The sequence below is a fragment of the Stenella coeruleoalba genome (assembly GCF_951394435.1).
Source record: "Stenella coeruleoalba genome assembly, chromosome: 10".
Taxonomy (NCBI): Eukaryota; Metazoa; Chordata; class Mammalia; order Artiodactyla; family Delphinidae; genus Stenella; species Stenella coeruleoalba.
This window is the reverse complement of record NC_137156.1, coordinates 64,428,002-64,455,889: the sequence shown is the minus strand read 5'-3', so window position 1 is coordinate 64,455,889 and position 27,888 is coordinate 64,428,002. Positions and strand designations below refer to the sequence as shown.

Genomic DNA, 27,888 nt, shown 5'->3' with positions numbered 1-27,888 from the left:
TAGGGAGAGAAGACTGAAGCTCCATAGTGGTGACTCTTCCCAGTCAGAGCTGCCTAGGTGGTAGGGAGCACCCCATCTCCTGGAACAGGCAAGCAGAAATGGGATAGGGTGGGGTGGGGCCTGACCAGGATGACCTCCTTCACGTGTGGGGGTCTCCCCACTCAGCATGAGGGGGATGGCAACGTCAAGCTGAAGGTGGCCTTTGGCTACACCAGGACGACTGGAGGTCAGACTTGGAGGGCCTCGGGCCAAGGAACGAAGCAGGAAGATGGGGACTTTGCCAGGGGCAAGGACAACTGAGGCTAGTGGTCCAAGGGCCTAGGTGGCTGGGCCAGTCTCTCCCCCTTACCTGGGGATGGGGTCTTGAAAGGCATGGACCTTCTGGTCTCCATAACACCCTTCAGGGTTTAAGCTTCCCCTTGTCCTATCACTTTGGAAAACAGGCATTTCCTTTCAGGGTCCCCATGGTAACTGACCTGTTTCCACAGTGACCCCACACTTCCACATCAGCTCCCCAGTTGCCATAAAAGCTCCAGGGATTACCAGCCCCTCCCCCAACCCTGGACTCTGTGCTACTCTCCCCATCACCTCAGTCCCTCCGTCTTCAGTTGCCTCAGTAATAAAGGCAGGTAGGAGGAAACTCTGGTTGCCCCTTTAAGGTACGGAGAGGGTTGCGGGGGCGGGGGGGGGGTCAAGCACCAAGGAGCTCCTTTTTCCCATTTCAAGATGGTAAACTGAGGCAAAGGAAGAAATATGACCCAGCTAAGGTCTCGGAGGGAGCAGAGGGCCTGACTAGGTTTCCATGAGGCAGTAGAGCTCATCAGTCAGGGGTGAGGGACCAGGGAGGGGCGGGCAGAGCGAGGTCAGCTCGGGCTCTGACCTGACCTTCCTAGAACCCTGAGTCCTCAATAGCATAAGCAGAGAGTTCAGCCTAGGCTCCCCACCTGAACCCTGACTGTTTGCCCTGTCCTGACTTTTGGGACCCTAAGTACCCCTCAGCTTTCATGCTCCCCAACGCTCCCTTTCACTGGAGGGCTACTGAGCAGCACTACTGCTCCAGCCTGAAAGAGGGCCACTCAGCTGCATATTTTGCATAACCTCGACAGCCACCCAACTGCTAGCCTACTGGGTGCGGCCCCAGTCCCCTTATCCTCTCCCCCACTTCCTAAGCCCTCACTGGGGAAGCCCTGCCGGGTTGAGTCCTCTGGATGTGCCCCGACCCACCCGACGACTTGCCGCTCACAGTTCCCACTGCCGTGTGCTTGCTCCGCCTGCTCCTGTGCGCTCAGCCCTCCAGGCCCAAACTCAGGCCTCTGGTAAGACATCCCTGATCAGTCACCCAGACATTCAGCTAATACCCAAGGAGCACCGGCTAAGTGTGAGGCGTGGGGAAACCGCAGAGTAGCAAGCACAATGAGGGTTCAAGTGGGGACACGCCTGGGCTGAGGTCCAGCTTGGGCTGCGGGAACAGGCGGGGAAGGCCTCCTCAGACAGGAGGGAGAAGGCTCCAGGCAGAGGACACAGCCTGTGCCGTCCCAGGGTGCAGGCCCACCTGAGTCTTCCCGCCCACAGGACTACACCTTTCCTGGGTAAGGGAACACAGGATGGAGACTGGGCCAGAGCTCTGCCAGGCTCTGCCCCAAACCTGTCCAATGACCTTGGTACAACCCTGCCTTGGTTTCCCCACTAAGGCTCTGAGGGGCTCAGACTGAGTGATGTCCAGGGGGCACTCTGACCCTCCTTCCTCCTTCAGTAGCCACCCACAGCCCCCTCACCCACTCGTGGCCCCAAGAGGTAGGGGGTGAGCAGGCATGAACCTGGGGTCTGTGAGGGGAAAGGAAGGGCAGAAACAGGGGTGCTCCCAGGGCGGGCCTAGACCTACAACTGGGGAAACAGGTTTGCCAGCTGATGTCAGCTCTCACTGTTGAAGGGAGGGGCGAAAGTATTGGGGGAGCCTACTGGCTGGGTAGCTGGCCATTTCAGGGGTCTCTCAATACCCTCTCTCAGTTCGACCCCTTACCTTATCTTCCCCTCTCCCCCAAGTACACACACAATAGGTCCCTGGCAGGGCTCAAAGTAGCACAGCCACCACTCCCTAGGAGCTCAGTACAGAGGGTGGAGACCACGTTCCGGGAGCAGAAGCAGGACCAAGCCGGCAGGAAGGCAGTGCTGGGAGGCTGGCTGAAGCTTCCTCTCCCCAGGAAACCTGGCCCCTCCCGGCTCCTGGGTTCACACTCATATCCTGGATTTGTTTGCCTGGCCCCAGGCCGTACCCTGCCTGCCCAGGCTTCTAAGGCTACAACCAGCTAGCCTGTGCCCCACACCCGCCCTGTGAGATGAGGAGCTGGAGCAGGAGAAGGGACTCAGCACAGATGAATGCTAAACACCTGTGAGGGACTGACCATTTGCAGAGGTCAGCTAGAAGGGGCAGCAGGAGGTAACCACGTTGGAGGTACAATCCTGGGAAACTGCCGAGACACCCTTCCCCAGCAGCATGCCACCCAGCCTGAAGACCCACCATTCACAACCCTCAGTCTCGTCCCCTCACTCAAGCCCCCCCCCGTCGCCTGATCACAGCTGAAGAAACTGAAGACCAAGAACCTGCCCACGACCACGGAGGCAATCGGAAGCTTGATTAACATCCCTCAGACTCATCACCTTGTTCAAGCCCCCCTTTGCCTGGTCACAGCTGAAGAAACTGAAGACCAAGAACCTGCCCACAACCACGGAGGCAATCAGAAGCTTGATTAACATCCCTCAGACTCATCACCTCGTTCAAGCCCCCCTTTGCCTGGTCACAGCTGAAGAAACTGAAGACCAAGAACCTGCCCACGACCACGGAGGCAATCAGAAGCATGAGGGCCAGGGGCAGGTTTCCTCCCAAATCTTTTGCTCCTTCACAAGGACCAACCTTTGGCGATGGAGACAGAGAAGCTGGGGTGAGGGGATCCAATGGGGCGGGGAAGCAGGAAACTTCTCTGGCCTGGACCAGCCATACTGGCTATCCCTCTGCACAGTCCAGGCCACCGGAGGCCAGGACTGTGCCAAATTTACAGATATGGAAGCAGAGGCTCAGGGGTGTAAAGAGCGTGCCCTCGGTCACACCAAAGACAGACTCTACTCCATGCGCTGCCTCTTGCCGGGTGCCTGGACTTCTCACCACCTAAGCGGGCTCAAGAAGCTACGGCCCTTATGGCCTGGACTCCTGATCTCTGGGGCCCAAGTCCTGGCCTGCAGTCCTGGGAGACAGTCGGCTAGCCTCTTCAGAGGGCCAGCTGATTCGAGCATGAACTTCCCCCTAGTGACGAGATCAGGGGCACACAATAGTGCATTGTGCCCAAAGCACACCTGAGCCAGGAGTATGATGCCAGGCAGGTGCAGGGAGGAAGGCTGGTGCTGGGTGAATGGGAGAGGGAGCCTTACCCTGGCTTCTCTCCTTGCTGTGAACACAGAAGGAAAGTGGGGGCCTATGTGTGCGAGACACAGTTTGGGGTACACCTGGGTCAGAGTTGCTCCCTTCACCTTCTGAGGCCACTTGAGGTAGTCTCTGAGGAAGGACGGGGAGCTCAGGAGAAAATGGCCTCCCTCCATCCCTTTCAAACATCCCTCCCACCTCACCCGCATTCCCCATTTTCACCCCCAGCATCCAAGGCGAATCTTTGCTTTGGGCTGGACCCCCTCTCCCCCGTAATCCACACCCTGCCCCCCCCCCGGGGTTGGGGTGGGGCCACCTGGGGTCAAGGAGGAGCTCACCACCGGCAGTTCACCGCAGGGTATCTGAGGAGTTGACTCAAGTCAGACCGAAGTAGGGACGCCCCCCTTGCATGCCTGGAGACCCCCAGCCCACTCAGACCCATCAGGCGACCACCCAACTGGGCTGCGCCCACAGGAGTGGCACGCCCAAATTCAAAGTAAGCCTCCCGCCCCTTTCGACCCGGCCAGCCTTTTTTTTCCCCCCAGGCCTCAGTTTCCCCATCTGTAAAAGGGGTAAGTGCCCTGTCTTGGTCCAGGCCCCTCTCCTCAGGGACAACCGAGGCTGCACTGTCCCCACCCAAGAGGCTCTTGTAAGGTGCGCGCCCGCGAGGGCCGACCCCCAGGTATAAGTGCCAGAGGCACCAGCCGGCCGGGGTCGCACACGTGCGTGCGGAGCCCGAGCACGCCCGGCGCGTGCGTATACACGGCCCAGGTGGCGCCGGGCGCAGGTGCAGCAGACGCCGGGCGCGCGGAGCTGTGGGCACGGCGGGCGCGGGCTCACCTGCGCGTAGTAGAGTAGCCACAACTCGTAGAGCCGCTCCGAGGCGGCCATGGCCCGACCAGGCTCCAACCCTGCTGCACGCCACCTGCCGCCGCCGCCGCCTCCTCCGCGCCGCCCGCCGGTTGCCCTCGGCCAGGCCCATGGGCGGAGGGCGTCACTCCAGGGCGGAGCGGCGCGGTACTACTGAGGGAAGTAGTACTGGCCGCCGTCGCGCTCCTCCTCCTCCCGGTCGGCCACCGCCCGGCTTCCTGCGCTTCTGCAGCCGCCACCGCCGCCCCGCCTATCCCGGGACCGTGCAAAGGGCGGGGAGCCCGACAGGAGGAGGAGCCTGAGGTCAGGGCGGCCCGGGCGGGCGCCCAGCAGCGCGCCCAGCAGCCCCGCCCCCCCCGCAATCCGCGCCCTCCGGAAAGGCCAATCTGAGCCCCCCGGACTAGGGTCTGGGTCAGGGATTCCAGGTTTGCCCTACGTCTAGATCTAACCGGGACGCAGCCCGCCTGGCTGGAAAGGCCACCATTCGTGGAAGGGACAGGCTCGCGGGATTGGGGGAAGGGGCTGCGGGCCGCGTGCAGATGGGCAGGGTCCTTCAATAACTAACGAGGACAACAACCGTGACAACCACTTGTAGAGTTTACCACGTGCCAGGCGTTGGTATAAGCGCTTATGGGGAGACCGAAGTGTCACTTTTTTAATCCTGTTGTTAGTGGAGCAGGATTGTGTGGCAGGAGTGCGGGGGGGGGGGGGCGGGAGGGGGGATCAGAAAACAGCAAGACAAGCCTGAAATAACTCCGGGGGAGCAGTTCCTTCCATCTGTTGGGCAGATCCCTGGAAGATTTAGGTACTCCTCACCTCGCCTGGATCCCCTCCTCCAGGAAGCCTTCCTAGATACTCCAAATGGAGGCACCCTTCACTCCGGGGCTCAGCACTTGATTCACATTTTTTTTTCTTTAACTTCAAGAGGTTAAAGGCTAAAGGGTACCTCATGCTTCTGTTTAACAGGCAGAGAAACTGGGGCCCAGATGGGCCAAATGAGGACCACCTGGGCAGCATGGACAGGGACAGAGGCCTGACTTTCCAGAACCACTGCCACCATCACCCCTGGGCCTCTTCCCCCACCTCCCCCTACTCTCCTGGGAGGTGAGGAGGGCCCATGGTGTTGGGCAGGGGTGAGGCCCTTTGTTGGGGCTGGGGGGAAAGTTTGTGGGACCCAGAGAGTTACCATCAATTGGAGGAACTGACCAGCCTGGAGCCCCCTAGACCTTGGGTGGCCAAGAAGAGACAGACTCTGTCCCCATACCCATCCTGTTCTGTCCTCCTGGCTTCTTGGGCATCTCCTCCACTCTGGCCTTTTCTTCTGCCCCATCCATCCTACTTCTGACATTTCCTGAACACTTACTACATGTGTATTGGGTACTACCTGCGTACTAGGCCCTGGCAGGGCACCCCACCTGATGCAGGGGAGAGGGCACCAAAAGGCCCAAGTTACAGAGGTCAAGAGGGTCGTTTGTGGGGGCCAGTTGGACAGGGGTCTGTGGCACTGGGGATCTCTGAAGGGAACTGGGAAGCAAGGAGTGGGTGTCCACCTGCTGTCAGCCTGGGAAGGGAGGCCACAAGCAGGGAACAGCTTTGCTGAGAGACAAGTCACTCTCCCTAGGTGGGAGGAGGTGTGGCTCTGGGGACCTGGATAGGCTGTCAGAAGATACTGACTTCAGTCAAAGTGGTCTCTCAGTTGTCAGGGCATGGTAATTGACTTGGGAAAGGATACCCTGGAAGCTCCTGCTGGGAGGCAGTGCACCTATCGGCCGAGGCGAAACCAACTCTCAGCTTAGTTCTCAGGAACTAAGCTCAGGGTGGTCCCTTAGGGCCCACTGGGCCCAAGTTGGGGTTTGCTCTTCTCCAGGTTAGGTAGTCTGACCCTGGGTACTTTGCCACCCCGGGGGCGGGGGCCGTGCGGGGGGTTGGAGGTGGGAGGGGATCATCCATGAACCCAGAGGAAAATGGCCATTCAGCCAAGCCCTGCTCTGCTTAGGTTTTGTCTGAGCTGAGAGTGGACAGAGAAGGGCCCAGAGGCCCATGAACAAGTGCATCCAGGAAGCCACAGATAGCTTAAGAGGAAAGCAGAGGCAGACCTCTTAGGCTGGGATCAGAGTAGAGAGTCAGGGAAGGCTTCGTGAAGGCATTCGAGCCTTTAAGAATCAGGAGAAGTGGACAAAGATGGGTCGGCGCATTCCAAGTGGCCAGCCAGCATGGTTGGCGCTTAGGTAAAACCAGAGCGATTGACGCGCTCTATCCTCCTTCACTCAGGTCTGGTTCCTCTTGCCGCTTTTTCCCTGATCGGCATTGGACGAATCGAGCCTTAGCGCCTTCTTTGTCGACCCCCGAAGAGTTAGACGTTCTGTGGGGGAGGAAGAGGGAGGGTCCTCCTGTAGCAACTCAGCATTGGTTGGCTTTCAGGACTTCCTGCTCTCCCATTCTCGTCCCTGGATTGGCCGTGAGGGGTTCGTCTAACACCTTGGGCCTGCGCGCTGCGGGACAAGAGAAGAGTGGGGGCGGGGGGATGTCTGTGGGCAAGATGGCGGCTACTGCGGCCGGTGTGGGCCGGTTGGAGGAAGAGGCGTTGCGGCGAAAGGAACGGCTGAAGGCCCTACGGGAGAAAACCGGGCGCAAGGTGAGGAATGCAGAGTGAGGCCCGTGGCTGAGGTACCCAGCGTTTGGTTCCGGCATCAGGGCGAGAGGGCAGGGGACAACAGGGAAAAGGCAACTGCTGGGGACGCGCATGCGCGCTGCTGGAGCATGCGTACGGCGTCGGCGACCGCCCAAGTCTGGGTCTGCGAGAGCGGTACTATGCTTGGCGCTAGTGCTGTCGCGCGTGCGTTGGTATGGTAGGGCAGTGGTCGACGCGCCGCAGGCCCTTTGGCTCCTGGCCGGTGTTTCCCGTGTGGATTTCCAGGGCCAGTTTTAGTTTCATATGCTCGTTGGTTTGGGCGTGATTTGTTCGTGTCTGAGCACGCTGAATCTTCCGTTTTCCCATGACCAGCCGGCCTCCCATCCCTGGTGAAATACCGCGAGTATGGCCGACTCTCCGCTGTGTGCCAGAGCGCCTTGGGCAGGGCAGTACGAGACTGCCCTGGGAGCCTGGCTGGATCGTTGAGTACAAAAAACCAGAAGGAAAGATCCGTGTCTGGGTTAGGGTAGACCTAAGGGAAAGAGGCGGGCGCTTAGTTCTTTTCCAGGCTCTTCTTTGGGGATTTAGTCCTATTAGTTGCCAAACTTGGAAGCATTTTTCCTTGGTCTTGTTTGACAACAAAATGGTCTGATTCCATTTCTACTTCGTTGTTCTTTCCGAAGTAATCGAGGGGAAGGAGAACTCTGAAGTTCACTACTTTTGTGCGAATCCTGGTCCTGTCACTTGGGGTTGTAGGATTTGGGACTAATTGCTTCATCTCATGAGCTCCGGTTTCTTCATGTCTCCAGTGGAGGATAACAACCCCAAAACATTCATTCTCACTGGGTTATTTTGAGATCTAACAGGATAATCTGTTAGATTATCTGTATGCAAGAGCCCTAGAGAGTATATAGAGTACAGAGGATGGACGTTGTTCGTTCTGCTGTTTTGGGGTGGGCAAAAACTTTGTCCTCAGCTGTACAAAATACAAAGGATATTAAATATCTAGACCTGTAATGGATGGGGGGAAACAGGGACTCCATTTTCCAACTAAAAAAAATCAGGCAGGTTGGTTTGGCCCGTTTCCTTTCTGCATGGCCGTCTGGTGTCCTGTGAGAAAGTGTAAGGGGAAGTAATAGAAAGTGAAAGCCAGCGGGATTGGCTTCTGTTTTTGTTGGCAATTTGTCGGCTCTGTCAGTCATCCCTGCAGACTGCTTGGCCTAGGGATACTCAAGACCTCAGCCTTTCAAACAGCAGCTAGTCAACCCGAGCTGTTTCCTTGGATTTAGGGTCCAGATTATGGAATTGGGTTTGAGAGCAGAATACAAAGGACAGAATGGCATCCTCAGGCCCCCTTACAATGGGAAGGATGCCCCAGGCTATCAGGAAAACTGGCCTTTTAAGAGGGATTCTCTCAATGCGCTGAAAATATGGACCTATTTTTTTCCTTTACTTTTTAAAAAATTGTAGTAGAATATACATAACATAAAATGTACCATTTTAAGTGTACAAATCAGTGACATTAAGGATAGTCACAGTGTTATATAATTAAGCCACTATTTCCAGAACTTTTCATCATCCCAAATGGAAACTCTGTACCCATTAAACAATAACTCCCCTTCCCCTTCTCTCCCCAGTTCCTGGCAACCACCATTCTTTCTGTCTCATTGAATTTGACTACTCTAAGTATCTCATATAAGAGAATCATATACTACTTGCCTCTCTGTGACTGGCTTATTCATTCAGCGTAATGTTGTCAGGGTTCAGCCATGTTGCAGCATGTGTCGGAATTTCATTCCTTTTTAAGGCTGAATAATATTCCATTGTTTGTATATAACACATTTTGTTTATCCATTTATCTGTTAGTGGGCATTTGGGTTGCTTCTAGCTTTTGGCTGTTGTAAGTAGTGGGTGTACAAATATCTGTTTGAGCCCCTGTTTTCAGTTCTTTTGTGTATATATCCAGAAGTGGAATTTTGGGATCATACAGTAATTCTATGTTTAACTTTTTGAGGAACCGCCATGTTTTCCATAGCTGCCACATCATTTTACATTCCCACCAGCAGTGCACAAGGGTTTCAGTTTCTCCACACCCTTGCCAACACTTTTCTTTTTATGTTTTGTTGGTTATACACATCCTAATTGTGGTTGTAGTTTTGATTTGCATTTCCTTGATGAGTAGTGATATTGAGCATCTTCTCATGTGCCTATGGCCATTTGTTTATCTTCTTTGGAGAAATGTCTATTCGATCCTTTGCCCATTTTTAAATTGGGTTTTGGTGGTTGTTGTTGAATTGTAGGAGTTCTTAACGTATTCTGGATATTAACCCCTTATCAGATGGGTGATTTGCAAATATTTTCTCCCATTCCCAAGGTTGTCTTTTTACTTTCCTGATAATGTCCTTTGATGCACAAAGTTTTAAATTTTAATGAAGTTCAGTTTATCTTTTTCTGTTGTTGATCCTGCTTTTGGTATCATACCTAATAAACCATCATCAAATCCAAGATCATGAAGCTTTTCTCCTGCGTTTTCTTCTAAGAGTTTTATAGTTTTAGCTCCTACATTTAGGTCTTTGATCCGTTCTAAGTTAATATTTGTATATGGTATAACATAAGGATCCAGTATATTCTTTTGCATGTGAATATCCAGCTTTCCCGGTACCATTTGTTGAAAAGACTGTCCTTTCTCTATTGAATGTTCTTTGTATCCCTGTTGAAAATCATTTAACCATATATGCAAGGGTTTGTTTCTAGACGCTCTATTCTGTCCCATTGGTCTGTACGTCTGTCCTTATGCCAGTATCACTTTGTTTTGATTACTGTAGCTTTGTAGTAAGTTTTGAAATCAGGAAGAATGAGTCCTCCAACTTAGTTCTCTTTCAAGATTGTTTTGGCTGTTTGGGATTCCTTGAGATTCCATATGAATTTGAGGATAGATTTTTCTATTTGTGCAAAGAACACCATTGAGATTTTGATAGGGATTGCACTGAATCTGTAGATCATTTTGGGTAGTATTGTCATCCTAACAATATTAAGTCTTCCAATTCATGAGCATGGGATGTCTTTATGTTTATTTAAGTCTTTAATTTCTCTCAACAAAACTCTTTAATTTACATTGTACAAGTCTTTAGCCTCCTTGGTAAATGTAATCCAAAGTATTTCGTTCTTTTAGTGTTGTTTTAAATAGGATTGTTTTCTTAATTTCCTTTTCGGATTGTTCATTGCCAGCATATAGAAATGCTGCTGATTTTTGTTCATTGATTTTGTATCCTGGAACTTTGCTGAATTTATTATTTATTCTAACACGGTTTTTTTGTTTTTGTTTTGTTTTTTGGTGGACTTTAGGGTTTTCTGCATATAAGATCATGTCATCATTGAAGAGAGATAATTTTACTTCTCTTTCAATTTGGATGCCTTTTATTTATTTTCTTGCCTAATTGCTCCGGCTGGAACTTTCAGTACCATATTGAATAGAAGTGTTGAAAGCAGGCATCTTGGTTTGTTCCTGAGCTGAGGGAAAGAGTATTCAGTCTTTCACCATTGAGTGTGATGTTCACTATGGGTTTTTCATATATGGTCTTTATCATGTTGAGGAAGTTTCCTTCTGTTTCTAGTGTTGAGTGTTTTTATCAAGAAGGGGAATTGGATTTCATCAAATGCTTTTTCTTAATCAATTGAGATGATCGTGTGGTTTTTTTCCCTACATTTTATTATTGTATTATGTTGATTAATTTTGTAAGTTGAGCCACCCTTGCATTTCATGAGTAAATTCCACTTAGTCATGGTGTACAAACCTTTTAATATGCTGCTAAATTCAGTTTGCTAGTATTTTGTTAAAGATTTTTGCAACAGTATTCATAAGGGTTATTGATCTGTAGTTTGTCTGGCTTTGCTATCAGGGTAGTGCTGATCTTATAGAATGATTTAGGAAGTATTTCCTTCTCTTCATTTTTTTCGAAGAGTTTTAGAAGGTTTGGTGTTAACTCTTTAAGTGTTTGGTGGAATTCACCAGTAAAGCCATCTGGCCCTGGGCTTTTCTTTGCTGGGAGGTTTTTGGTTACTTATTCAGTCTTCTTTCTAATTATAGGTCTATTCAAATTTTTTATTTCTTCATGAGTCAGTTTAGTTACATTGTGTGTTTCTAGGAATTTTTCCATTTCATCTAGGTTATCCAGTTTGTTGGCATACTGATTACTACTTTAATTGGTTTAATCTTCACAGTTCTGACTTCAGAAAGCTCATGGTTGTGAACTCATTTCTGAAAAATGTACATTTGGAAATCACATGACTTTCCTCTTGGAATTGAGAGCTCACTGGCCTTTGGAGTTTCCTTGCATTCATTTTAAGAAACAAGAGTTACTGTGAAGCCACAATTTTGATTCCGTTGGAAGCTTTTTCCTTTCTTGGCATGCGTATCTAGGAGCTCCTGATTTTTCCACTCGTATAGTCCTTTTCCTGCTTAGAAAGCGAAGTTAGAATTTTTAGTTGACTCTTCGATTTCCATGCAGTGGTGTCAATAGTGCATTAGCAGTAGGTGATGAAATATTGTTTGGTTTGTTTCAAAATGGATTATTAGAACTATTAATCCATTCCTTCAACAGAGGTGTACTGAGCACCTACTGTGCACCAGTGATTCAGGCACTGGAGGTACCACAGTGAACAAAGCACACAGAAGTCTGTGCCCCAAGCAGCTTCCATTTAGTTGGGGGCACAGATGGTCGTGCAAAATATATCTAGTGTTAGACGGAGATGGTGTTATGAAGAAAAGGAAAGAAGGAAGGAGAGATGGGGAGTACATGGTGCTCCTGTTTTACTCTGTAGCTCTAGCAGTTTAATTTCTTTATTAAAGGCAGCAGTGTTTTCAGGCTTAACATGGCTAATGATACCGCCTGCCTGGCTTATCTTATCTGGTCTTGATGACAGCCTTGAGAAGAAGGAAGAAGGAGGGCTAATTTATAGGTGGCAGCACTAAGGCCAATAAATGGGAGGCGGTTTTATTTGTCACATAAGGAGGAGGTATCCCAGGTGAGTGCTGCGGTTAGGGACCGTGAGAACAGGTGGTGGCTCTCTTTATGCACTGACTTGGGCTGGTTTCTCAGAGGCAGGGTGGGGGCAGGTTGAGAAGCTTTCCTACATAATTTCTGGCTCCTTGAGGTTTTATGAATTACATCCCCAAAAAACAATAGTGGAAAAAGAGTATAGGCCCAGGACTTCCCTAGCAGTCCAGTGGTTAAGAATCCGTGCTTCCACTGCAGGGGGCACAGGTTTGATGCCTGGCTGGGGAACTAAGATTCTGTATGACGCATGGTGTGGCCAAAAATAAATAAGTAAATTTTAAAATAAAGTAAAAAAAAAAAAGAGTATAGGCCCCAAGTCCAAGCTGCCCGTATGTACATGCCTTAATCCCTACTGACTAAGATCCCAATTAGTCCTGATTCTGGCCCTTCTTCCCACTGACAAGGATGGGTGTAACCTTATTTGCCACAGTTCTTTTTTTTTGGTATTTTTTTTATTATGGTAAAATCTATATGACATAAAATTTGCCATTTAACCATTTTTCATTGGCATTAAGTATATTCACAATGTTGTGCAACCGTCGCCACTATTTCTAAAACGTTTCATCACTCTAAACAGAAACTCTGCACTCATTAAGCAATAACTCCCTATTCCTCTCTTACCCCGGCGCCTTGTAGCCTCTAACCTACTTTCTGTCTCTCTGAATTTGCCTGATATAAATACCTCATATAAATGGAATCTTGCAGTATTTGTTCTTTTGTGTTTGGCTTATTTCACTTAGCAAAAGTTTTCAAGGTTCATCCATTCTAGTATGTAACAGAGTTTCATTCCTTTTTAAGGCTGAATAATATTCCATTATATGTACATACCACATTTTGTTTATCCAGTCATCTGTTGATGGACACCTTTTGGCAGTTGTGACTAATGCTGTCATTGGTGTATTGGTGTACGTTTTGGTGTATAAGTATTTGTTTGAGTCCCTGTTTTCAGTTCTTTTGGGTATATACCTAAGGAGTGGAATTGCTTATAATTCTGTGTTTAACTTTTTGAGAAACTGCCAAACTGTTTGCCAGAGCAGCTGTACCATTTTCCACTACTACCTGCGATGTATGAGGGTTCCAATTTCTCTACATACTTGCCAACACTTGTGATTTTCCTTTAAGAAAAATAATTATAGCTCTCGTGGTAGGTGTGAACTGGTATCTCACTGTCGTGGTTTTTTTTTTTTAATTTTATTTATTTATTTTTTGTCTGCTTTGGGTCTTCGTTGCTGTGTGTGGGCTTTCTCTAGTTGCGGTGAGTGGGGGCTACTCTTCGTTGTGGTGCACGGGCTTCTCATTGTGGTGGCTTTTCTTGTTGTGGAGCACGGGCTCTAGGCATGAAGGCTTCAGTAGTTGTGGCACGCGGGCTCAGTAGTTGTGGTGCATGGGCTTAGTTGCTCCGTAGCATGTGGGATCTTCCCGGACCAGGGATCGAACCCATGTCCCCTACATTGGCAGGCAGATTCTTAACCACTGCGCTACCAGGGAAGTCCACTATTGTGGTTTTGATTAGCATTTCCCTAATGATTATTGCTGTTGAGTATCTTTTTATGTTCTTATTCGCCATTTGTATATGTTCTCTGGAGAAATATCTACTCATGTCCTCTGCCCATTTTTTAATTGGGTGGCTTGTCTTTCTGTTGTTGAGTTGTTGATTTTTTTATATGCGCTGGATATTAAACCATTATCAGGTATGGGATTTGCAAATATTTTCTCTCATTCTGTGGGTTGTCTTTTCTCTCTCTTCGTAGTGTCTTTTGATGCACGAAAGTTTTTAAAATCTTGATAAAGTCCAAATTATCTTTTCTTACCTTCTGTTACCTGTGTTTTTAGTGTCATATGTAATCTCCACAGTTCTTTTTTTTTTCTGCGGTACGTGGGCCTCTCATTGTTGTGGCCTCTCCCTTTGCGGAGCTGCGCAGGCTCAGCGGCCATGGCTCATGGGCCCAGCTGCTCCACGGCATATGGGATCTTCCCGGACCGGGGCACAAACCCGTGTCCCCTGCGTCAGCAGGTGGACTTCCAACCACTGCACCGCCAGGGAAGCCCTCTCCACAGTTCTTGAGTGACGTTACTTTTGGGGTAGATGCCTGGGGAAAAGACAGTCAAGGGTCTAAAGTCTGAGTTAATTTTTCAGTCCACAGTTATTTCTCGTGGGACCTGTGAGTGCGGAGGAAGTACGGCCTGCCTACTGCCGGCAGATAGGAAGCAAGTGGTCTCCTCCCTCAGGGAGGAAGTGGTGCCCCACTTTTAGTTCAGTCTTCTGGTGTTAGGACGAGGCCTCTGTGGGACAGACTCCAGGGTCGAGCGCTGCCTCAGCCTGCCCCTGTTGATGGAGAGTGCCTGTCTGCCCCATGGGGTGGCTCCCTGCTGGCCCCCTAGACTCTGTGCAGGTCCTTCGTTGATACCTTCTGTGCACATGGTTTTGCAGGAGGCGTCAGGGTTTCGGGCATGAGGTTGATTTTCCTCATGGTGTTATCTTACTTTCTTCCCCCACAAGACTATAAACTTATAATTTAGTGTAGTGTGGAGGAATCAGTGCTGAGATTGTGACAGATGGACTCAAAATTATAGTCATGAAGTTTCTGTGTATTATTCAGCAGTAAAGCTCCATCGTGGTTGTGCAGCTTAGCAGTTTTCCAAAGTGCGTCCTTGCTACCCCACCTGATGCAACTGATTTGAGAGGGGGCAAGACAAGAAGAGGTTCAGGTGCCCAAGGTTATGGAACATAAGTGACTCTCCTGGATTCCAGCCCAAGCAAGACCCCCTGCTAGACCCCCTGCTAGAGGGGGCTTTTATGCAGGGACAGCCCTGCTTGTAGCAGCATACTGTAGGTCAGCCAACCCAGGTTGACAGGTGGAAAGACCACATACGATGTTCGACTGTGCTCCTGGGGTTCATTTCCTGGGAAAGCCAAGCTGGGTCCAGGGAGGCTTCATGGGAAGGCAGAGTGGAACATGGGCTGAGTTGTGGTGGATGGGACTGGGAAGGGAGTATTAAAGTAGCTGGAGAGGAATGTTCCAGGGGAGCAGTTCAGAGATGGGAACATTCAGGGGCACAGAAGGGAGAGTGGGGGATGCTCCAGAGGGTTTGACAGCAAGCAGTTGGCAGGGATTGGGGCAGGGATGAGGTCTGAAAGTGCTGCTGGGTGCTTTGGTGGCCAAGTTCTGCAGGAGCCAGGGCTTGCAGCTGCAAGGGCAGCCAGCTTGCCCGGGCACATATTTCTGTACTGCAGTATTTGAACCTCATTTCTTGATGCTCATCCAGAAGTTCCAAGCTGGGTGAGTAGGTGAATAGTTCAAGGCTGTAGGTGAAGTTCTGAGGCATCTCTCTACCATGCCATCCAGCAGGGCACTGTGAGGCCACTTTCTTTTCTGACCTCTTCCTCAGCAGCCAAATGGTGGCTTCTGAAGGTGATTCACTTGGCACAAACACTTGCCCCTTGGCTGTTGGCTTTACCGACATTTGGCCTGGGGATTGGGCTGTCTCTTTCTGCCCTGAGACAGGGAGACTGGTTGTCGGCCTGGCCAGCCCCTCAGGGGTTGGGTGTGATCTCGGGGCCAAGGTCTGGCTGTCAGCTTTCAGGTTCAACAGCAGTTCCTGTTTTTCACCTGGCTCTAGAGACCAGAGCAGCACTGTTCAGTGTTCTACATCTAATCTGTGCTGTCCAGTACCATAGCCACAAGCCACATGTGGCTCTTGAGCCCTTGAAATGTGGCTAACAGGACATTAATTTTATTCCATTTTAATTAGCTTACATTTGAACAGCTACACTTGACTTATGGCTGTCTTATAGGATAGTGCATCTCTGGAGGACTTGCTTCCTCTAGTCCATCTCATAAGAGACCGTGTCTCTACCTAACTCCCATTTATTGAGAGGTAAGAGGGAGAGGGCAGGTGGAAACCACCCAGGGGACCATCAGATCAGCCTGGGGGGCCTAAAAGTCCAATGTGCTACCCATTGCACCACAGAGCCAGGTCTTGGGGGGCCTAGAGTTGGGGCAGAGGGCTTTGAAGTTGCCAGTCTTCGTGGCTGGTGTCTCCAGCACATGCATATCCCTGACCTGTGTGTGCATCCGGTGCAGTTAAATGCTGGCCGTTCAGCGGTACAGTTGTGGTCTTCACACTCAAGGAATGTGCGTGTGGAGAGTGGGAGCAGCGCCAAGGCAAAGGGGGAGCACGTTGAAACTTTCTGACTTTGGTGCGCCGGGGAATGTCCTGGCCAGATAGGGGCAGAAGAGGGAGCTGGAGGGAAGGGCTAGCAAGTTGGGGCGGGGGTGGGGGGGGTGGGCAGAGTAGGGCAGAGGGGGGCGGTGGAGGAGAGCCCAGGGAGCTGGGGGGAGTCTGACGTGTCTATGTCCTGATCACCTCTCAGGAAGTTGTCTCTGTCCCCACCCCATGTGGCCACACCCCATGCCCAGCAGCCTGATTGCTAAGTCACTTGAGGAGGTGACTGACTGCCTCTTGGGTTGACAGCCTTTTGCAGGTGGGCAGTCACAACATTTATACGGCCGTTTGTGACGGGATCTCGTGACTTGTTCAGTCCCCAAAGCAGCCCCTTCAGGTAGGTGTTGGTTTCTCCCTATTTAATAAACAAGGAAACCTGAGGCTGAAGGGACCTCTTGTGCCTATGCGTTGCCGTGTTGCCAATCCTGGATGGTCCCTTAGGCCCTGGCCCTGTATCCCTCTCCACTCCTCAACCCCGGGTGCTTAGGAACAAGCGGTCCCCAGGAAGGGGTCTCCTTCCCATCACACACAGAAACTGCCATCAGGCTGCCTGGTGGGAGCTGCCTGGCTTAGCGGAGAGCATCTGCTTTGGAACCAGGTAATGTGGTTCAAATCTCAGCTCCATTCATCACATCTTTGGGATAGAAGCAGATCTTCAAAACTCTGAGCCTCCCTATCCTAGACATGGCTTCTGACCTCTTCAGTAGCTAGGAGCCCAGAGAAAGAGGTCCAAGAAGTGTCCAGCTCAAGATCTTGCCCATGGGCCTTTTATAAACATGAGTGTCTGTCCTTTATCCTCTGCCCTCTTGAAAGCAGGGAAGTCAAGTGGTCCTCCAGCCCTCTCTGCTGAGTGACAGTGGGTGGAGCCCACTCTGTTTCCGATGGAAGCAAAGAGGACATCCTCCTGGTACCCTGGCTTTACTCAGCCTAGCCCTAATTCCTTGAAGGTGGAATTCATTTTTAGTGCCAAATGTTAGATTAACAAAGTGGATTTGCAGAGCTGCAACCTTGACGAGGTTTGCAGTTCCCATTCATCTTAAGGACTGACCTCTTCCCCACCTCTGCTCAGACCCTAAGGTCTTAGAGCCAGTGAGAGAGAGAACCTTGTGGGTGGGAGGTTTGGGCTCCCAACACAGATACCTGTTGATGAACCAGTGTTGAAACTTTGGATTCAGTCATCCCCTTGGAGGGCCCTGACTTGTTCATTTGTGAAATAAAGATGTTGGTTCAGTCAGAGGTCCTCAGACCTACCAGTACATCAGGATCACCTGGGGAGACAATTTGCAATCTCTTCTCTGGCCCCATCCCAAACCTCCTGTCAGGATCTTAGAATCAAAGCATTTTTAAGGTTCCCCAGATGATTCTGATACAGCATTTTTCTGGAAATCTCTGATCACTCCCCTGACATTCTCCCTTGACCAAAGGAAGTAGAACATCTCCTTTCCCTGGAGCATTAGCTGCCCTTTCTGACTGCAGGAACTCTGCAGACAGCTACCAAACAAGTATTATTGAGCACCAGCTGTGTGCCAGGCCCTGGGGATCCAGCCTGTGAATAAGACTGCCTCCCTGCCTCCAGGGGCTTCCATGGGAGGAGTGGGTGGTTAGTAAAGGACACGTAAACAGGGAAGATAACACGTAAACAGGGAAGATAACTTGTGAGGGCTAGGATGGGGGTGTTGGGGTGGGTGGGTGGGTGGGTGTGTTGTGCGCGCGAGCTGCACAGCCGCCTTCGGTTGGGAAGATCTCTTTGAGTGGGAGATTTGAGATAGAGGGGCTAGGAGTGAGGGGTGGGGAGCGGGGAGGGATGGGATGCCAAGATCTAGGGAAGAGCAGGTGGAGCTTGGCTTGTTTCAGTGGCAGAAAGAATCCCTGTGTGGCAGGAGTAGAGTCAAAGGTTGGGGGCGTAGGGTGGGCATGAGAGTAGAGAGGCCCTGGGAGGCTGGGGCCGCAGGGGCTGGACCTCCCTCTGAGGGTGATAGGGAGCCACTGGAGGCCTGAGCGAGCACCAGTGCCCTGCCCTGACAGTGTGTGGCTGTAGGAGGCTGCTGCATTAGGCCAGGTGTGAGGCAGTGGCCGTCGGACAGGGTTCTGGGACGTCCTGACAGATGGGCTGTGGGGTGAGTGAGCTGAGTGGATGGCGGGGCCTGTTCCTGAGATAAGTCCAGGGGACAGTGGTCTTGAAGGGGAAATCAGGAGTCCAGTTTAGGTCACTTTAGGCCTGAGACGACTATTAGACATCTAAGTGCAGAGAGACTGGCAGGCAGGCATCTGGACTGTTGAGAGGTGCTTGTGTAGTAGGATTTGAAGCTGTAGGTCTAGATGAGGGCCCCTGGGTTCAGAGCCTAGACAGCAAAGGGGGAGAACTGGGGGCACCATCAGTGCCCTGAGGCTCGCCCTGCGGGCGTTTCGGAGGAGTTGGTGGAGGAAACTTAGGGGGAGGGGGCAGTGGGGCTGGGGGAAGCCAGGTGAGGATGGAATGGCTTTGGGCAGGACGAGGTGACAGGCGAGCTCAGTCCAGCTGTTTCAGGGAAGTGTGTGTGGGAGGGGAGGGTGCCAGTGGGGTCCAGGCCGGCTGGATAGGGGTGCAGCATGGCAACCACAGCCTCACTGTGAATTGGGCCTCCTTTCCACTGTAGCAAGGCCTCACCGGACCCCAGCGGTAAGACTCACTGGTCTCTCAGGAGAGGTAGCACAGGCTGAGGCAGTGCCCCTGTGGCTTGGCTCTCTGGGCTGGCCCTGTGTTGTGGAGCAGGCGGCCTTCCTGCTTCCTTCTCTCTTTTTTTTTTTTTTTTTTTTTTTGCGGTACACGGGCCTCTCACTGTTGTGGTCGCTCCCGTTGTGGAGCACAGGCTCCGGACGCGCAGGCTCAGCGGCCATGGTTCACGGGCCCAGCCGCTCCGCGGCATGTGGGATCTTCCCGGACCGGGGCACGAACCCGTGTCCCCGGCATTGGCAGGCAGACCCTCAACCACTGCGCCACCAGGGAAGCCCGCTTCCTTCTCTTTTGCCCTTACCCATCCCTGTGGGTGGGCAGGCCCCAAGGGCTGCCTCCATTTGAACTGAGTGCTGCCTCTGAGTCAGGCTGGTGGCTTCTCTGAGGTTCCCTGCACCAGGGTTGCCTAGGCAGATTGCATTTGCCACCTTGCCTGCTACTCTGCTAACTCTGAGACCAATAGGTAAATCTCCTCGTGTTCCTGAGCTTACACTTCTTCAGCCGGCCACGGTAACCCCTGCCCTCCAGGATGAAGATGAAGTGGGGTGGTGGGTGCAGAAAGGTGTTGAGAAATGAGAAGTGTGTATGTGCGTTTATTCTTTCTGCTGTACTCTTGTTCTACCCCCAGTGAGGACCCCTTTACTTTACAGATGTGACAGTGGAGACCCAGAGAGGGTCAGGGGCTGTACAACGTCACACAGGACTGCCCCCCTGGAGATGGGCACAGAGGAGCCCACCACCTCATGGCTGAGTCCCTTGGAGCCCTCCCGATGGGGTGGAACTGGTGCAGCCTCCCCCTTGGAGCTGTGCAGGGAGGGGCTTTGCCATGGGCTGCAGGGAAGAGAACGAGACCTTCCCTCAGCTTGCTCTGCTAATGTGGGGAGAAGCTACTGAGCTGGGCAAAGGGTGCACCTCTTTCTAAGTTTCCCGGGAGGGTAGGGCTTCCCGAGGTAGATGCACAGCTGTCTGGCTCCTTTATGGTTTAGCTCACCTGCGGTGGCTGAGGCAGCCTCATGTAGCAGAAGAGACCCTGGACAGGAAGCCAGAAGACAAGATCCCTCTTTCTTGCTCCTTCACTGCACTGATGCAGTTATTCAGGCCTCAGTTTCCCTTTCGGGTGACTTCTGTGGCATTACAAGATGTAACCAGGTGTTCTCAAGGCCCCACTGATGGGGGACAGGAATTGGAAAGCAAAGGAATCTTGAAATTCAAGCTGGTGTGTAATCGTTCTGTTAGCTTTTGCAACAAAAGAATTTGTGTGACCTTGATGGTGAATCCCTCAGTTGTATTCGCTTGTCTCCTAGAGTCAGGAGGGTGTGAGGGAGTGTGCTTCCCTCTTGGTGTCCAGGTAGCTGTCTTCTTGGTGTGCTTGGGGGCCCCGAGATATTCTTCTCTTTGGAGAACTTACTTCTTACTGTCATCTAGACAGAATTAGCCCCCACTTTAGGTTTTAATGATTTATTTTTGGTTTCTAAATGGATGTCAGTTTTTCTGTTTTAACAGCAATGAAATGGCACTAAAAATTTTAAAAAAACAACTCTTAATTGAAGTATATTATACATAAAGTACACAAATCAGCTCCGTTATTTTCACTAAGTGAATACACCCATGTAATCAGTAACTCAGATCAAGAAACGTGGCAGCATTCCAGAATCCCCCTCCTGCCCCCACCCAGGTGCTTACATCTCCAGAGTAATCAATCCCTTGGGACTTTTAACACCAGAGTTTGGCTTTTCTTACTTTTGAACCTTATGTAAATGGATCATACAGCACATACTCTTGTATCTGGCTTCTTTCATTCATCATTATGTGTGTGGGCTATTTTACTGAGTGTGGCATTACTTCATTCTTATTGCTGTACAGTGTTCCATTGTTTGAATACACCGCATTTTATCCATTCCACTCTAGATTTTCAGGGCGGGGCTATTATGGATTATGCTGCTGTACCCAATCTTGTGCATGTCTTGGTGAATCTATGTACATGTGTCTGCTGGGTGTATGCCTGTGAGTAGAATTGCTAGGTCATAGGGCATATATAGGGTAGATACTGCCTAACAGTTTTCCAAAACGCCTGTACCATTTTACACTCCCACCAGTGGTGTATATGAGGGTTCTCTCTAGCACTTTTGTGGTTTAAATTTGCATTTTCTTCCTAACTAATAGAGTTCTGTATCTTTTCATATGTTTATATGAAGTACCTGTTCAGGCCTTTTATTGGATTGCCTGATACTTTTTCCTCTTGATTTTTAGGAGTTCTTTATTCCAATCCTGGGTGAGTCCTTTGTTCTATATGGTGCTGCAACTGTCTCTTCTACCGCCTCTGGGCCTTCACTTTTCTTGCTTTTAATTGCATTCTTTGATGAACAGAAGTTCTTCATTTAATGTAGGCCAGTTTATCCATTTTTCCCCCTAATACCTTCTATGGCCTATTTAAGAATATGGTTGCATACTCTGGGTCATGATGATGTTCTCTTATGTTATATTCTAGAAGTTTTACTGTTTTACCTTTCACCTTTAGATTGCCAGTCCATCTGGAATTTATTTATTTTTACATGGTGTGAGATAGAGGTCAAGATTTTTCCCCCATATGGGTATCAGTGACTCAGCACTACTTATTATTTGGCATTTGTTTTTTTAGAAAGAAGACTGTTTCCTTGTGAATGGTTGGCATGCAGTGTCCTTGATAAGCCGTACTGCTAACCTCCCACATCTTGATAATAGTTGTAGTTACTATAATAATAATAGTAGTAACTAATTTTTTTTTGTTTTGAATGTTACTGAGTCCCAGTTCATGCCAGCCCCTCAGTAGACAGGCAGCTCCTTGGGGCAGGGACAACTCAAACTTATTTTAACAAAGCATTTAGATATTTCATGCCATTGCAGTTGTCCTGGGTGTTCTTTGTCCCATGACTCTGAGCCCCTTGGCTTTGTGCACCAGACCACGGACTCACACAGAGGGCAGGGACCTGCTGAGCCTGGCTCCCCAAAGCTGCTTGGACTTGCCATCCACTCTCCCCATGTTCTGGACCAACTGACTGGGGTGTTCTGACTAGAAATATGAGTTGCCTCGAACAGTTGCTTCTAGGTCAGCTGTTTCAAACTCGGGCTGTATGTTTTAAATTCACTCCTGCTAACACTTGGACCGGGATGTGGTTGCTCCATAGTACTAAGTATTGTAATACAGAATTGAAATGCAGTTTGTGTTCTTTGTTATTATTTTTAAAATTTTTATTGGAGTATAATTGATTTACAATGATGTGTTAGTTTCAGGTGTACAGCAAAGTGAATCAGTTATACATATAACTGATCAGTTATACATATACATGTGTCCACTCTTTTTTAGATTCTTTTCCCAGGTAGGGCATTACAGAGTATTGAGTAGAGTTCCCTGTGCTATACAGTAGGTTCTTCTTAGTTACCTATTTTATATATATTAACGTGTATTTGTCAATCCCAATCTCCCCATTTATCCCTCCCCAACTTTCCCCCGTGTTCGTTTTTTTTTTTTAACTTACTTGTTTTTGGCTGCATTGGGTCTTAATTGCTCTGCGCTGTCTTTCTCTAGTTGTGGTGAGCGGGGGCTACTCTTCGTTGTGGTGTGCAGGCTTCTCATTGTGGTGGCTTCTCTTGTTGCAGAGCACGGGCTCTAGGCTTGCGGGCTTCAGTAGTTGTGGCTCATGGGCTTAGTTGCTCCGCGGCACGTGGGATCTTCCAGGACCAGGGCTCGAACCCGTGTCCCCTGCATCGGCAGGCGGATTCTTAACCACGGTGCCACCAGGGAAGCACCCACACACACACACCCTCCAACCCCCGCTCACTCCCTTACATCATCGTATCCCACATCTCCTCACACTTCCCCAGCCCCTCCCCACGTACCCCACACAGCAACCCGCCAGACTACACCCACTCCCACTGCATTCTCAACCCTCAGTACCTCCATCCCACACCTCTACACATCCTATAACTCCCCAAAACACACACATGAACCATACCCCACACCCTCAACACTGTCTCCTCTCCACCCCCCAACACATACAACCCTAAACAGCTGGGAGGGACTCGCCATTTCTAGTTGCTAAGCCATTGCAGAGATCTGGGAGACCCCAAGGCAGAGCTTGCTGTGGCTTGGTCACGTCTGGCCCTCCTTCTTTCAGGGCCTTCCCTTACTCCTCGGTGCCCTGGCTTCTCCCCGGTTTTGTTTTTGAGGGAAGCAACAGCTTGTACTCTTGAAAGAATTCCAAGAGGAAAAACAGTTGCTGTGGTAATGAGGCCCCGTGGCCAGTAAAATCCACACTCCAGGGCTGTTTTGATTCAGGGCTCTCAAGAGCTGCTCTGTCTAGAGAAAATGTGAATGGCTGGAGCAGAAAACATTTGTCCTTTCAAGGATGGCACTCCCTCTCCCCCCCACACCCTGTGTTCAGGGCAGGGCCACACTCCAGTTCTGGCAGGGCAGTTTGAATCCTAAAGAAGAAGCACCTGTGTGTTTGATAGCTGGGAGAGGCAGTCCTTTGGTGAGAGCAGGACTTTCCTGCCCCGGGTCCAGGAGTCCATGACTCCTTAGAGAGTGGGGCTTGAGGCCTGGGCTCTTTGGGGCGAGGCGTAAGTTTCCAAGCCCTTCTTTGCAACCGCTGTCCTTCCTCTTACTGAGGAGCGCCGGCTGTGTGCTGGGCTTGTGAAGAGCTTGGGGACCGATATCAGTGAGGCTGGGTCCAGTGGGGTGACAGACCCGCGCACACCAGTTATAATACTGCGTACTGCTGTGCATTGCGGAGGGACGGGAGGGGTGTCTGAGAGAGCTGTGAGCCTCCTGGAGGGAGGGCTTGCAGCAGGGTGTGGGCTGCGTGGAGGAGGGAGTCCTGAGCCCAGTGTGAATTGCTTTCCCCGCTGTGTCTTATTGGTTGGCTTTGTGCCCCAGGCAGCATAACTGACCCAGCAGAGGTGCTGAGAAAACACTTGAGGAGGGATTGAGTGGAAGGCAGTCTGGAGGCCTGGGAGAAGGTGAGGGGCTGGAGCACAACTGGCACGTGTGGAGGTGTCTGACTTTGAGGAGAAGCTCCTGCCTCAGTTCACCCTCCCACTGTGACTAGCTTTCCTGACCTGGACTCATGTCCTCTGCACACGGGATGGATCTGCCCTTCTAAAGTGAGGTCAGCTCAAGGGCAAGGGATCAGTCCTCCTCTAGATGAAGTGAGGGGAGGGGAGAGGCATGCGTGTGGGGATCTGTCATATGACCCCTTTCAGGGATGGGGTGGGGGGAGCAGGCCTCACTTGGGCGGTAGAATTTCGGGGCCTCACACGGACGGTGCAGGTGAGAGCATCCGGCCCCACCGTCAGTCATCACCGTGTTGGCGCCTACTGATCGAGGACTTCTCGGTGCGGCCATAGCACAGAGCTGCACACATCACATACGCTCCCTCATTTAACGCCCCTCTGCAGTTTTGGAGAGTGCAGCTCTGAGAAGCTCAAGAACTCAGCGTAGTCCCACAGCACAGCTTCCTTGTGTGCTTCTGCCTTCTCAACCTTTTAGCCCAGCACGTGGTTAAAAAGAAAAAAAGGCTTTGCTTCCAGAGGAAATATGTGTAGGTGAAGACCGAAAGACCTTGTTGAAGCGATATTTTCCGCAACAAATAAATGTGCCAATTCTGGCTTGTAGTTTAAATTTGGTTTAATTAGGATTTTTATCACTTGGAGATCACACCAGCGAGGACACAGCTGTCTTACCTTTACTTCTCAGACTGTGACACTCTGAGAAGCAGCTGATCAGAGGTTAAAATAGCTTCTAGTCTCCTAGGAGCTTCAGCGCACTTTGTTGCTCTGTAAACCTCTGACTTGCCTGGGAATTGACTTGTAAAGAATTTGCTTTTTGAACTGGGGTGCCAGTGTTGGGACCCTGCACATTTCAAGCTCAGCTCCAGCTTGGGATGGAAGGACGGTGAGAGGAACCCCAGGCCAGGTGAGCACCTTGGCTTGCCTGCATCACCCATTGGCCTTTGTGTTGGACTTGGGGGAATGCTGGGACCCAGTCCACAGAACACTTTACATCCTGAGCCCAGCTTCTCCATTTGCAAGCTAGGCATCAGAACCTTTGCCTTGCTTGCATCCAGGGTCTCCCTGTGGATCAGATGAGTCAGGGAATTTAAGAAACTTGGAATGCTTAAAGTGATGCCCATAATTATTGTTAGGCTATTGCTGTAAGTGGTCACATGAAGCTAGGGTACTTAGTTGCAAGCAACAGAAATCTACTCTGACTGGTTTGTTTGTTCATTTTTGAAAAAAGAGAGAGCAGAGCCTACCTTGGAGGTTCGCAGTCAGAAAGAAGCCCAGCATTTCACAGGAAAATGGCTTGCTCTCAAGTACTAGACACTGCAGCTTGCTCGCTACTGATGCCGCCAGAGAGAAGTCTGTGCTGCTGGCGCCTCCCCACAGCTGGGACAGTGAGTGGGGGGCACTTTATAGGCTGCAGCTGGCTCTTCTTCCCTGGAGGCTGCACGTGGAGCCTTCCCAAGTAAGGGAGGGGCGTGGCCATTGGGCAGCCCATAGAATGACTTGGGAATTGAAGTTCCAGTCACCTTCCTCCATGGCTCCAGGCAACATGGTAAAATAGACAACATACCAGTCAAATTGAAGTCCAGAGACCTGAGGTCCAGTTTAGCCCTAGCTCTTGCCCTTCTTGTCCTGTACTTTACTTGGGTCTCTTGTGGCGCTCAGGACGTCTGTGTTGTATGAGAGATTTCTGTGTTTCTTCTCATCCTGCCTGCTCTGATCCAGAGCCCACCCACCCTGGTGACCACAGTAGGCACTCAGGCAGCTTGGGGTGGCATCATACAGGTCACTTCCTCCCGTGGGTCAGCCTCTTTGAGAGGAGGGATGTGGTCTGACTCAGAAGCTCCTCAATCGGGCCATGTGGTAGAATCATGACCTGGGAGTGGGCAGGCTCTTGAAACATTCAGATTCCTGGGTCTTACAGTGGAAGATTCTGATGTGGTCAGTTTGATTTCTAACACCCTCCCTGGGCCACTGGATCTAGTTCATGTTGTACCGGATGATATCTGAGGTCTTTGCAGCCCTAACAGTTTATGGTTTTGTTACTTTTCTCACTTGGTAATGGACATGGTCACACTTCTGTGGCTACTGTGCAGAAAGCACACCCAAGCTTTGAGGCTATTTATTTGAGTTTTGGAAGCATGATGCAATCAGGAACTTCAGTTTAAATGCTGACCTGTCTTTTATTAGCTGTGAACCGTTGAGTAAGTTCCTTAGTTGTTACGAACCTTGTCGTTTGGGCGGGATGATAACGCCTGATCCCAGGGTAGTTGTGGGGACGAGAGGCCCTGTGTGCCTGAGTGAAGTGTGGGCAGCTTTGCAAGCACAGCATGGTACCGTGCAGCTGGAAGAGTCTATCCCTCCAGACAGGCTCAGAGGCAGCTGCCATCTGCCATCCTTGGGGTAAGGAGGTGGCTTTTTGAACCCATATGTGGCTTGTTTTTCCAGTGGCCTCAACCAGTGAGCCCTGCACTTTCTCGCCCTTTCTGAATGTTCTTTATAAATAACACTCTCAGCACATTTTTGCCACCTCCTTGCCTGTCCTTTCACTGGCTTCTCAGTGCTCATGGGATAAAGTCTGTAGCCCATGGGGCAGGCCTTCCTATGCTGGGTCCCTCCTCCAGGTGCACCTTGGGGGTCTCTGCCCTCTCCATGGACACAAGGCCCAGCCTCAGTACACCCACTCCTTCCAGTAACTCCGGCGCTCCCTGCCATGCCCGCTCTGCCTTGAGTGTTCCTCCAGGTGAGCTGAGGTTTTGTCTTCCCCTCAGCTGTTAGTCACTCTGCATTCCCCTAGCACCCAGGAATTCACGGCCTCGCTGTGTGGGGACTCTCCGTTCACCTGTCTGCTTCCCCGTTCACCTGCCCCTCAAGTCCCTGAGGACAGCAATCACATCTTAGTCACCTTTTTGTCTGCCAGATGACAAGACCCAGAGGCACTCTGTAAACATTCGAATGAAGAAATGAAGCAATGTGGCAGGCACATGGACTTGGGAGTTGGTTGGGCTGAGATTTTTCTGAAGGAAAAGCAGACCTGCCCTTTGGGAGGAGTTCAGGGGCTTATTTAAACGTCTGCAGGCAGCAGCCATGTCAGCAAGATCAACTTCACTGTGTGTGAAGTCTACTAAGACAGTTAAGTTTCCAAAATCTGTTGTTCAGGCATGGACTGGGGTTGCTTTGACACCTGTCCACGTGGAGAAGAGCTGCACATGTTAGTCGATCACAGGCTTTTAATAAGCCAGCCGCGTGATGTTGGTAACAGGAGCCCTGATGTTGTCCTGTTGGTGGCTGTTGGGGAACCACTTGGGGGCACCCAGCATCGGTGTGAACAGTCACATGTGCTTAGGTGTGTGTGGGGCGTGTGGAAGGGTGTCATTTCAGGGGCCATTCACTGGGGTTTTCAGACCCTTGCTTGCTGCTTCCACTGGATCCAGGGATGGTGAACACACAGGAGATAGGCTCCCTGGGACCTCCCTTCGGGACTCCGCCTCAGAATCCCGCCCACCAGCCAGAGTTCAGGTGCAAGGGGGAGGCCTGTGTGCTCTTCAGCCCTGCGGATCTGAAGAGGGTCAGACACCAGCGGCGTGTCCTCAGGACCTGAGCTTCCGGGTGGCTCTTCCATTCCCCACAGCTGATCGTCTGGGCCCCCCATTCCCCGTGCCTGGTGACTCTGGCTGTCCCCTGTGATGCGATAGGGAGGGGGCTCCAGGCCAGCTCCCCCCGCAGTGCCATGTGAGGCTGTCCCATACCAGGGCAGGGGAGCTTCAGGGACCTTATCATTTGCCATTGGGATTCGCTTGCTCTTGTTTCAGCTGTGAGTCTAGCATGGTGAGGAAGTCCTGGTGGTTGTGAGTTCTGCTTTATGGCAGGGGAGACGTTTTCCCCCTCCTTCCACCAAAGGGAAATGGTGGGGCAGGGGGAGGGGAGGGGA

General features: G+C 50.9%; 2 protein-coding genes across 9 annotated transcripts in view; one reads left to right on the top strand and one right to left on the bottom strand.

Annotated features, from left to right (window-relative positions):
- Positions 1 to 4,868, bottom strand: part of NBEAL2 (neurobeachin like 2) — a 34,292-nt gene extending 29,424 nt beyond the window's left edge. For 5 of the 7 annotated variants that reach the window (XM_079935755.1, XM_079935758.1, XM_079935757.1 and 2 more), the window contains exon 1: positions 4,256 to 4,868. In XM_079935755.1, the coding sequence (XP_079791881.1) occupies positions 4,256 to 4,397 (142 nt within the window). In that variant the 5' untranslated portion in view covers positions 4,398 to 4,868. The remainder of the gene's footprint in view (positions 1 to 4,255) is intronic. The other 2 variants (XM_079935759.1, XM_079935761.1) reach the window with 1 other exon arrangement.
- A 1,926-nt stretch (positions 4,869 to 6,794) lies between these two features.
- The window catches only part of CCDC12 (coiled-coil domain containing 12), a 46,893-nt gene continuing 25,799 nt past the window's right edge, over positions 6,795 to 27,888 (top strand). For both annotated transcript variants that reach the window (XM_079933797.1, XM_079933796.1), the window contains exon 1: positions 6,795 to 6,920. In XM_079933797.1, coding sequence (XP_079789923.1) covers positions 6,810 to 6,920 — 111 coding nt within the window. In that variant the 5' untranslated portion in view covers positions 6,795 to 6,809. The remainder of the gene's footprint in view (positions 6,921 to 27,888) is intronic.